Below are 11755 nucleotides of genomic sequence, written 5' to 3'. Positions count from 1 at the left end.
TCCTATGTGCTTAAATCCGTTTTGAAAGTGAGATTTAGGCTCGTCAATCAGTTAGGCATTGCAACGCTGAAAACAGCAATTCCTAAATTCCTTAAAAAATCTAGGTCTAGGTGCCTAAATCCCATTGATGTCAATGGGAGTTAGGCCCCTAAATACCTTGGAGGATCACAGCCCTAGGCCCTTTGGAAAATCCCCCTAGCTGTTTACGTGCATTTTACTGGCACCTAAATGCCTTTGAAAATCTGCTGCTTACCGCTAGATTATTTAATCTGTAAAAACCCAATCCAAATTCCATTCTAGTCAATGGATTCTCTCCCTTGATCCGAATGGGAAATGGATCGAATCCTTCATGCCTCACCATGGGAAGAAGTGGAAGGATGTGGATAAAGAGGCCTATCTCTGAGACACAACACCTTCCAGGTGTATTGCTGAATCAGGACAGTCTTGTTCCATGTCATACCTGGAATAAGAACCCAACCCATTGCCCTGAAGATATGGCTGGAGGGTTAGAGACTCTGCCATGTGAGCAAGCAGATGAGAATCTGGGCCTAAGTGTTTTGCTACCTTTTATCCCCCTCTGCTTCTGAATGTGTTGAGTGTTTATGCAAAGTCTGTGGGACACTTCCTGTTTAAAAGCCAGCCGCTTTTCCCCTCTGGAATAATCACGTCAAAACAGCGGGGCTGTCACCTGCTTTTACAGTTCATAATATCGGCGTTTGGTTTGGCTGCAGGGGACAGTAAATATGAGGCATGTTTTCATTTATCTTTGCTAGATGGCACTTTGTCCAGGTAAATAGAAAACCTAGAGGATACATGTGATTCTAGGGTATTACAGATAAATCTGGAATGTCAATATTTATGATATACTTTTCCACAGGAGTCCAGTCGGAGGTTCAGCTGGTCCAATCTGGTGCAGAAATTAAGAAGCCTGGCGAGTCTGTGAAGCTAACCTGTAAAACCTCAGGGTTCACTTTCACTTCTGTCTAAATGCATAGGGTCAGACAGACTCCCAGGAAATGTCTTGTTTGGGTAGGAAGAATTGACCCTGCAGATAGTGAAACAAAATATTCCGAGTCCTTTAAAGGGAGGTTCACCATTACCACAGCTAATTCCATCAGCACTGCGTATCTGCAACTCAACAGCCTGAGAATAGAAGAAACCGCTGTGTATTACTGTGCTAGATACACACTGAGAAGAAGCTTATTTAAAGCTGTCATAAATATAAAGGGAAGGGTAAACCCCTTTAAAATCCCTCCTGGCCAGAGGAAAAATCCTCTCACCTGTAAAGGGTTAAGAAGCTAAAGGTAACCTCGCTGGCCCCTGACCAAAATGACCAATGAGGAGACAAGATACTTTCAAAAGCTGGAAGGAGGGAGAAAAACAAAGGGTCTGTTTCTGTCTGTATGCTGCTTTTGCTGGGGACAGAACAGGAATGGAGTCTTAGAACTTTTAGTAAGTAATCTAGCTAGGTATGTGTTAGCTTATGATTTCTTTAAATGGCTGAGAAAAGAGCTGTGCTGAATGGAATGACTATTCCTGTCTGTGTGTCTTTTTTGTAACTTAAGGTTTTGCCTAGAGGGATTCTCTATGTTTGAATCTAATTACCCTGTAAGGTATCTACCATCCTGATTTTACAGAGGTGATTCCTTTACTTCTATTAAAAGTCTTCTTGTAAGAAAACTGAATGCTTTTTCATTGTTCTAAGATCCAAGGGTTTGGGTCTGTGGTCACCTATGGATTTTTACCAAACCTTCCCCAGGAAGTGGGGTGCAAGGGTTGGGAGGATTTTGGGGGGAAAGACGTGTCCAAACCACGTTTCCCAGTAAACCCAGATAAAGTTTGGTGGTGGCAGTGGAAATCCAAGGGTAAAATAATTTTGTACCTTGGGGAAGTTTTAACCTAAGCTGGTAAAAGTAAGCTTAGGAGGTTTTCATGCAGGTCCCCACATCTGTACCCTAGAGTTCAAAGTGGGGAAGGAACCTTGATAAAAGCCATGCAAAAACTCTCATTAGAGAGGAAACACAATATTGTAGACTGAACATATGCTACAGCCTTGCCAGGTCACACATCTACTGCTTATCCCCTGTAGGGCAGTGGAGGGTTATCTACTCTACGTCGTTCTAGTCTAGTCTATTCTGTTCTTATCTGTTCAGGACGCAGTTCATTTGTTCATAATTATGTGGAATCCATCACTTTCCTTGGAAGATCATTCCACCTTTAAAACATCTCAGAAGTAAGACATTTTTCCTTGAGTGCACTGAAAAAGACAGAATGAAAAGATAAATCAATATGAAACTGAGGAAATGTCACAGAAAGATTAACATACTTTTAAAGTTTTCCCACAAAATTCTTTTATGTGAGGAAAATATTTTACTTAAAGTCCGTCCAGCATCAAAGAAAAGAAAATTAGAGTCATTTAAAGATAGCTGTTGCTAGTTTATATTGCTTTAAAATTATAGACTGTCTTGCCTGTCATGATTTTCATAAACAGAATCCACAACTGATATATTGAAAATTCCTAAGGGATCTGCTCCCATTCAGAGGAGTTGGGGATCCAAATTCTTAAGGGAGTTTTGGAAATCTCAGCCCACTGTTGAAAGTCAAGTTACACCTGGATGCCTTTCTGAAAGATGTGTTTTAATCAAAGACAAGGAACTGGGCCGAATGCAGGAGCAACTGGAGGAAATTCTCTGGCCTGTGTTACACAGAAGGTCAGGCTAGATGATCCCAGTGGTCCAACCTGGCCCTGGAAACGATGAATCTAGGCAACAGAAAATATATCTCATGTTGGCTGATCTGGGTGCAGAGGTATGAGACAAGGCTAATCAGCTGCTTATTCCTTCTCCCAGGAGGAGGTGAAAAAGCAGGACTGGGGATTGGCAGAGTTTTGGCTCCACTCCCCTACTCAAAGGTCACTTTAGCTGATGTTAGGGACAGGGAGTTATTTAGTGCAGGTAATTTCCAGCCATAAAGGCCTGATCCAACCCCACTGAAGTAAATGAGAATCTGTCCATAACTGAGCTAAGAGGAATTGGATTACACCCTGGGACAATGAAGGGAGCAAAGGAAGAGGTGTGAATCAGAACCATATCTCTGAGACACAATGCCTCCCAGGGTTAGCCCTGGGCTAGAGCAGATCCTTTCAGGGTTGTGCCTAAAATAAAAGCAAAGGAGTACTTGTGGCACCTTAGAGACTAACAAATTTATTTGAGCATAAGCTTTCCACTCTATGCATCCGATGAAGTGAACTGTAGCTCACAAAAGCTCATGCTCAAATAAATTGGTTAGTCTCTAAGGTGCCACAAGTACTCCTTTTCTTTTTGCGAATACAGACTAACACGGCTGCTACTCTGAAACCTAAAATAAAAGCCTAACTAATTGTCCTCAAAGGCACCACTGGGGGGGGGGGGGGGGGGCTGAGCGACTCCCCCACATGAGCATGATGATCAGAAACTGGGCCCAAGTGTCTTGCTGCTTTTTATCCCCCTCTGCTTCTGAAGGCGATGAGTGTTTATGCAAAGTCTGTGGGGAGTTTCCTGTTTAAAAAGCCAACCTCTTTTCCCCTCTACAATAACCACATCAAAACGACAAAGCTGCCACCTGCTTTTCCAGCTCAGAATATCGGTGTTTGGTTTGGCAGCAGAGGATAATAAATATGAGGCATATTTTAATTTATCTTTGCTTAATGGCAGCTCATCCAGGTAATTTGAGAACATGGGGGATTCAGAGGATGCTGGAATAATGGGGATAAATCCGTTGTTCCAATATTCATTATATGCCTTCCCTACAGGTGTCCAGTCGGAGGTTCAGCTGGTCCAATCTGGGGCAGAAATGAAGAAGCCCGGAGAGTCTGTGAAAATATCCTGTAAAACCTCAGGCTTCACTCTCACCAACTACTATATGTATTGGATCAGGCAGACTCCTGGGAAAGGACTGGTTTGGATTGGAGAGATTGACCCTGAAGATGGTGCTACTAGCTATGCCGAGTCCATGAAAAACAGAGTCACCATCTCGACAGAAAACTCCATCAGCACCGTGTATCTGCAACTCCGCAGCCTGAGAGCGGAAGACACGGCTGTGTATTACTGTGCTAGACACACAGTGAGAGACACCTAGTTCTAGCCCTGCAAAAACTCTCAGTGTGAGGGAAGCACTACTTCAAATACATCTGACATATGAAAATCTAGTTGGGTCATGTCTATTCCATCCCCACTAGGGTGCAGCGTAGACTCATCCCATAGACACAGGTACATTTTAGTTGGGTTTATATTAATTCACGGGCTTGTCCCATCGTTTGATTGTTTTTTAATAATGATTAAGAAATTTAGGATTACAAGCATTGCAAGGGAATACCAAGAAGGCAATTATACACGTATTCAATGACTAACAAACAGTAATAAGGACTATGTCTCTGTATTCTATCAATGGCTATGTATAGGAAGAGACAGCTTTAGAGAAGAGAGAAAAAGTGAAAAATCTGAAGTTATTCCAGGAATTAGAGAAGAGAAAGAGAGAATTTTGTTTAAAGTCACGTGGGAAGAATTCAGATACAACAGAGAGAAAGAGGGGTGCATGGGGATAGATAGATAGATAGATTTGATTAATTTACTAGAAATTGGGTGTCCAAATCCCCTTTCGCAGCTTTGAAAATCTCAGCCGAAGTGTACGTCTCCCCTTACGGCAGCGTGCGGCAGACTCACACCGCAGGGCCAGCTAGCAGAGGTTTAAGCAGCCGTGTAGATGGTGAGGCCCAGCTTTGGCGGGCAGAGATGAAGAAAGTGCCCCCACGTCTTCGCCCCCAGGGCATATACCCTACGCAGGCTCTCCGCACACCCGGGCAGTGCCGTCCACCTCTACACTGCGACTGGTAGTGTAGTGTCCCCCTGCCTCCCCACCACCAGGGCCTGACACTGTGGTGTGGCAAATCTAGACACAGCCGGCCTTGTACTGCGGCAGGTCACTACACACGCAGTGCTTGTCCCCCACGGGCCGCCCTCAGTGTAGACGTCACCTGAGCGTCTGCGACAGCTGCCTGCTAAAACAGCCACCCACTAGATGCCTGGTTTTAGAGCTGATGATAGTCCTTGTTTCAAACCTCAGTGACCTTCCTAGAGGGGTATTACCATGAAAGGGCAACTGCTCCCTCCAGGAAGCATAGCTGGAGTGCTGTGCAGGTACCAGAAGATGCATAATGGGCTTCTGAGTCTAGCAAGCTGCGAGCAAACCTAGGACTTGTGTCTACCCCCACCCCCCAATTAAAAACAAATAAAAATCGTGACTGAGCAATCTAATGGGGGCCACCAGGAAGGTTTCAGTAGCTTCCTCACCATAACACTGGCGATTTCACTGAAAAATACACCCAAGTTACTGACATAAATATAGTTCCAAGCATGAAATTCCCCTTGACATATAGGGCCAGCACAAGGTCTATGAAATACTTAATCCTTTGAGGTAGATGGAGCTGTTCCACTTTGTGTGAATAATCAAATATTCATTGGGACAGAGAGGAAAAAGACTGACTCTAAAGTCTGGTAGGTTTGGCAGTCACCTGGAATTTGGGAACTCCAGCTTCAAGTCCCTGATCTGAATTAAGATCTTCCATATTGCAGGTAAGTACCCTAATCACCAGGCTAATGGCTATTCTGTAAGAACATTTGAACATAAGAATGGCCATACTGGGTCAGACCAAAGGTCCCTCTAACCGAGTATGACAGTGGCCAATCCCAGGTGCCTCAGAGGGAATGAACAGAACAGGTAATCATCAAGTGATCCATTCCCTGCCACTCACTTCCAGACTCTGGGAAACAGAGTCTAGGGACACCATCCCTGCCCATCTTGGCTAATAGCCATTGATGGACCTATCCTCCATGAATTTATCTAGTTCTTTTTTGAACTCTGTTATAGTCTTGACCTTCACAACATCCTCTGGCAAGGAGTTCCACAGGTTGACTGTGCGTTGTGTGAAGAAATACTTCCTTTTGTTTGTTTTACACCTGCTGCCTATTAATTTCATTTGGTGACCCCTAGTTCTTGTGTTATGAGAAGGAGTAAATAGCACTTCCTTATTTACTTTCTCCACACCACTCATGATTTTATAGACCTCAGTCATATCCCTCCTTAGTTGTCTCACTTAAATCCTCAGCACTGGCTGTGTAGGGGGATGCATTGGTTTGATTAATATTTGCTGGCCCTCTGCAGAGCAAGTCAATCTTATTCTGGTATTTATAACTTGGGTATCTCCTGGTCACCTCATGTAGGCTGGGATTTTCAAAGCAGCCTAAGAGATTTATGCACGCTAATCCCTTTGAATTAATGTGCTTGATTCCCTTAGGCTTCTTTGAAAATTCCATTCCTAGCAACTAGGGTTTTTTCCACCAGAGAAAAGCAGCCAGGCTTCAGGAAACCCATTTGCTTGCTCACCGCATTCCAGAGGCCGCCTTCACCTTCGTGTTCCTTATCGTGTAAATAAAAGGGTTCAGCAAGGGGGTGAAGACAGTATTTAGCACTGACACCACTTTCCAGAGAGTGAGCGAGGAATGCACACTGGGCCTCAGGTACATAAACATAACAGCCCGGTAGAGTATCGAGACTACAGTCAGCTGGGAAGCGCAGGTAGAAAATACCTTCTGGCACCCTGTTGCGGAGGGGATGCGGACGATGGTGGATATTATATAGATGTAGGATACCATGGTGAACATCAAGGAACTGAGAATAGCTGTGATCGCAGCCAGGAAACCCAGCAACTCAATGAGGCAGCTATCAGTGCAGGCTATTTTTAAGATCAGCCCAATGTCACAGCAGAAATAGTTAATAATGTTGGAGTCACATGTGGGCAGCTGGAAGACCAGAATAGTTTGGAATAATATAGCCATGAAGCCCCCGAACCAAGCCCCTATGGACAGCTGGAGGCAGACCCTGGTGGTCATGATTGTGGCGTATAGCAAGAGTTTGCATATGGCCAAATAGCGGTCGAAGGACATCACAGCCAGGATGAAGAACTCCGTGCTGCCCATGAAGAAATGGAAGAAAGCCTGAACGAGGCAGCAATACACGCAAATTTTTGTCTCGACTTCTACAAAGGTCTCTAGCATTTTGGGCACCGTGGTGGTGTACCAGATCTCCAGGAATGAGAGGTTGCTCAGAAAAAAGTACATTGGGGTGTACAGCTTGTGACTGGTCCTCACGATCATCACAATAAGGCCATTTCCTATGATGGTCAGGATATACATGAGTAAAATGACCGAGAAGAACACAATGTGAAAACTGTGACCAACAGGGAAGCCCCCAGAGAATGAACTCATTCACTGTTGTAGTATTCTTCTTGCACATCAGGTCTCTGTTTCCTTCCTTCTTTGAGTCATGACTCACAGGAACAGCAAAAGGCGCAGTCGTTTGGAGGTGGGGGTTCAATTCAGTGGTGGTTCCAAAGAATCAGGGAGAGTCAGGGGAGGCAAAAATTGATTTGGACCAAATCTGAACCTTTTTGGAATTAGTGGAGAATTAAAAAAGTTGTCAAAAATTCCTGTTTGGATCAAAGAAAGTATTTTGTTAGATGCAAAACATTTTGGGCGAGATTCACAACAGCTAAAGAAGGTGTTCCTGTGAACAACGTGGTGTCCGGGATAAATTCAGTCTTGAGCCCCATCCTGAACCCTTTGCTTTACATGATAAGAAACAAGGAGGTGAAAGTGGACTTCAGGAATGCAGTGGGGGGGGGGGGGGGGGGAGGTGGAAGGGAGTGGGAGGGTTCCCTGAAGCCTGACTGCTTTTGTCTGGTGAAAAATACCTAGTTGCTAGGGCTGGATTTTTCAAAGAAGCCTAAGGGAGTAAAACACCTTAATTCAAAGAGGTTAGTGTGCATAAATCTCTTAGGCTGCTTTGGAAACCTTGGCCTAGATAAGGTGACCAGGAGATGCCCAAATTATAAATACCAGAGTAAGATTCCCCAAGTGTCCTTTGGCTCAGGGGAGAAGCACTCACCTGGGATGTAACAGACCCATGTTAAAATCTGCTTTGGAAGAGAGATTTGAACTTAAGTCTTCCTCTTCCTGGGTAACCACAGGACAGTGGCGTACTGCCTGATGGGGGTAGGGTGTTCTTAATATTTCCTGTTGAAGCTCTTCCAATTTATATAACAAATTAAACAGCCATTGGTGCAGGGACTTGAACTTAAGTCTACAACATCCTAAGTGCTCGCCTAACCACAAAAGGTGTATCATAAATATAAAGGTGTGTCATAAATTCATGGAGGATAGGTCCATCAATGGCTATTAGCCAAGATGGGCAGGGATGGTGTCCTTAGACTCTGTTTAAAGGGAAGGGTAACCACCTTTCTGTATACAGTGTTATAAAATCCCTCCTGGCCAGAGGCAAAGTCCTTTTACCTGTAAAGGGTTAAGAAGCTCAGGTAACCTGGCTGGCACCTGACCCAAAATGACCAATGAAGGGACAAGATACTTTCAAATCTGGAGGGGGAGGGAAAGGCTTTTGTCTGTCTGTGTGATATCTTTGCCGGGAACAGATCAAGGATGCAAGCCCTCCAACTCTTGAAAAGTTAGTAAGTAATCTAGCTAGAAAATGTGTTAGGTTTTCTTTGTTTTGGCTTGTGAAATTTGCTGTGCTGGAGGAAATGTGTATTCCTGTTTTTTGTGTCTTTTTGTAACTTAAGGTTTTGCCTGGAGGGATTCTCTATGTTTTTAATCTGATTACCCTGTAAGATTATCTTGCATTCTGCAATTCTTACAGAGTTGTTCTCTTATCTTTTTTTGTTCTTCTGTTTTTTAAGAATCTGATTGGGTTTTTTGGGTCTTAAAAATCCAAGGCTGGTCTCTGCTCATCTTGTTTATTCTCAAGCCTCCCCAGGAAAGGGGGTGTAAAGGCTTGGGGAGAGGGGTAATTTTGGGGAAATAAGAACTCCAAGTGGTCCTTTCCCTGATTGTTTGTTAAATCACTTGGTGGTGGCAGCGTTTAACTAATCCAAGGGCAAAGACTTTGTGCCTTGGGGAAGTTTTAACCTAAACTGTATCTAGTAATTCCTCCATTCAGCCCACAATTTGTGATTAAGTAGAGGATATCTTGAAGAAAGAACTTTAAACTCAATGTAAAGGCTTCATGTAACAGAATATACACCACATCCCTACGTACATTATCCCAATGGTTAATAATTCTTACCCTTAAAAATGTGCACCTTACTTCCTGTTTGAATTTGTCTATCTTCAGTTTCTGCTAGGCTAAGAAGTCATCAACGGTAAGAAATCTCTTCCCCATGTAGGCAATTGAACCCATGATCAAGTCATCTCGGAACCTTTTCTTCAATAAGCTAAATAGATTGAATTTCACTGCTATATTCTATAGTTCACCTTGCTAAACTCTTCTTTTATACCCCTTTGCTACCATCCTGACATGAGAAATGCAGTAGCTGAAGACTGATTAAAACAAACCTTACAGTGATTGACTCAAGGGGGTCATTCTACCTAGCTTAAAAAAAGAGACGTTTAAGGGATGATTTGATTACAGTCTGAACACCTATTTTGGGAGAAAATGGGCTCATCCACCTAGCAGAGACAGGTATAACAAGACCCACTGGATGAAGGTAGAAGCTAGAGGAATTTGAGACTGGAAACACAGTGTAAATTTTTAAGACTGAAGATAATTAACAGTTGGAAGAACTTACTGAGGGTTGTGGTGGAGTCTGCTCTAGGAATTTTTACTGGGAAGTTCCATGGCCTGTATCATACAGAAGGACAGACCAGATAATCTCAATGGTACTTTCTGGCCTTCTAAGCTATGAATTTATGAACCATGGAACAAAGCATAGGAATAGCCATACCATGCTCTTATATCTTTACCTTTCCAGACTGGCCGAGCAATGGATGCTCTCATTCAGAAATGAAACAGAAAATACGACTCTCTTTCTCTGAGTTTCTCTCTGTCTCTGTTGCTCTCTCAGCATCTCTCCTTTTCTGTGCATCTGAAGAAAAGTCTTTGCTTTCACCCACTCTATAAATAAGCTTTTGAAAGTGCTATGATTTCATCTGAAGACTCACAACACCAATGGGAAATTACCAGAGGCAAGAAATCTCCTAGGACAACGTGAGATGCATGCTCAAACTGAACACAGAAATGGTCATCTTTAAGGCTAAGTTTTTCAAAAAGCTTAAGGGAGTGAGGTGCAGAGCTCATATGATCTTTCCATGGTATTTAGGTGCTCAAATCTCTTAGGAATCTTTGAAATCCACCATAAACAGATAAGGCAGAACTGGATGATTCGTTCAGCTTTTTTGAGTTTCACATATTTTGATATTTTTTCAGTTATAGTTTCCATCAAAGTTTGGATTGATGCTGTGAAAGGAAATGGAAACTATCACTCTTAACCACTCATAAAGTTCTTTACCCCTTTTGCAAACCTTTCTATTGATCATGTTCTAAGATAAAGATTGTAGGTAGAATGGCAAGGTGGTGTTTGTTTGAGAGTGTAACTGTGTCTTTCAGTCAGCTAGCACTTTAAAATGAAAAATAGTTTCATGTGGAACCAAAAATGAGTGAAAAAAGGTTTGGTGAAGGCAAAATATAAAAATAGGCGGGCTTACTTTTGGTTCAAGGACAAAATTGAAATGTACTGTTTTTAACTGTGACTGTTAAAATGTTTTGTATTTTTTTTTAATAAGAGTGAAGGATATTTTGAAACAAATTGTTGCTTTGCACTCAAACCCTGAAAGATTTCATGTGGAAAATGCTGCAATGAAACCTTTTGATTTTTTCCAAAAAACATTGGCTAATACACTTAAATGAAACCAACATGAATTTTCAAAACCTACAAGTTTGTTCTCCATGTTCATAGAAGCAGGACAAGAAGCAATGGGCTTAATCTGCAGTGAGGGAGATTTAGGTTAGATATTAGAAAAAATTCTGACGGCAAGTGTAGTTCCGCATGAAAATAGGTTTCTGAAGGAAGGTTGTGGAATCCCCATCATTAGAGGCTTCATAACTGGTTGGACAAATATCCAAGTGGGATGGTCTGTTCCTTTGTGCCCCAGCACAGGCAGCTGGGTTATATGACCTCCCGATGTTCCTTCAAGCCCCACATGTCTTGGTTTTTATTAACATGAGGGTGAAACGCTAGGTTGTGATGTGCTGCAAAAAGCAGGTTTCGGGGCCTAGAATGGGGTACTTTCCTCTCTGAATCAGCACTGGCCCCAGTACCCATGAACATCGCCAAGACACACTGTGCTTCAGGGAGCAGCGTGCCTGACTCAATAGACGATGCTATTTTCTTTGTGTCTACGCGGCTCTCGATGCCCCTGAGTGGTGCTGGGAAGTGCTGGACAGCAGGGGCCTCTTCGTCTCGCAAGAGAAAATGACTTCAGGAAGGTTCACCCTTCAAAGTATTTTCTGATACCCGGGGGGGAGTGGTCAGAGAATATTTCACTTTAAACAGCAAAAGCAAAGTCTACACCCAATTTGCTTTTATTTCATCTCCTGCTTTTGAGGGGTTAATTATTTCTGTAAAGGGGAAAGTTTTTTTCTCTCTCAATACTTATGGCTAGAGGTGAAATAGAAAAGCACTGTAAAAATGAGTGTCTTAAATGCTTAGACAATCTGGTTCCATGGCAATGGGGGAGGGGAGAGAGAGACTCTGGTTGGAAATCGAGAATTACATTTCATGGTTTGAAAATGTGTTTTCCTTCCGCATCAGAATGAAACAGTGACTCTGTTCAAGGGTAGTATTCATCAATTCTAGAGAGAGATTTGCTCT

General features: G+C 42.9%; 1 protein-coding gene across 1 annotated transcript; it reads right to left on the bottom strand.

Moving 5' to 3' along the window:
* Window positions 1-6416: 6416 nt before the first annotated feature.
* Window positions 6417-7329, bottom strand: LOC125629037 (olfactory receptor 6X1-like). Its single transcript, XM_048834291.1, is given in 2 exon segments — window positions 6417-7286; window positions 7288-7329. Coding segments are annotated over 2 exon segments (912 nt in total).
* Window positions 7330-11755: the final 4426 nt, after the last annotated feature.

This window comes from Caretta caretta, chromosome 13 (assembly GCF_965140235.1).
Source record: "Caretta caretta isolate rCarCar2 chromosome 13, rCarCar1.hap1, whole genome shotgun sequence".
NCBI classification, from domain to species: Eukaryota; Metazoa; Chordata; order Testudines; family Cheloniidae; genus Caretta; species Caretta caretta.
This window is presented reverse-complemented; position numbering and strand designations above follow the sequence as displayed.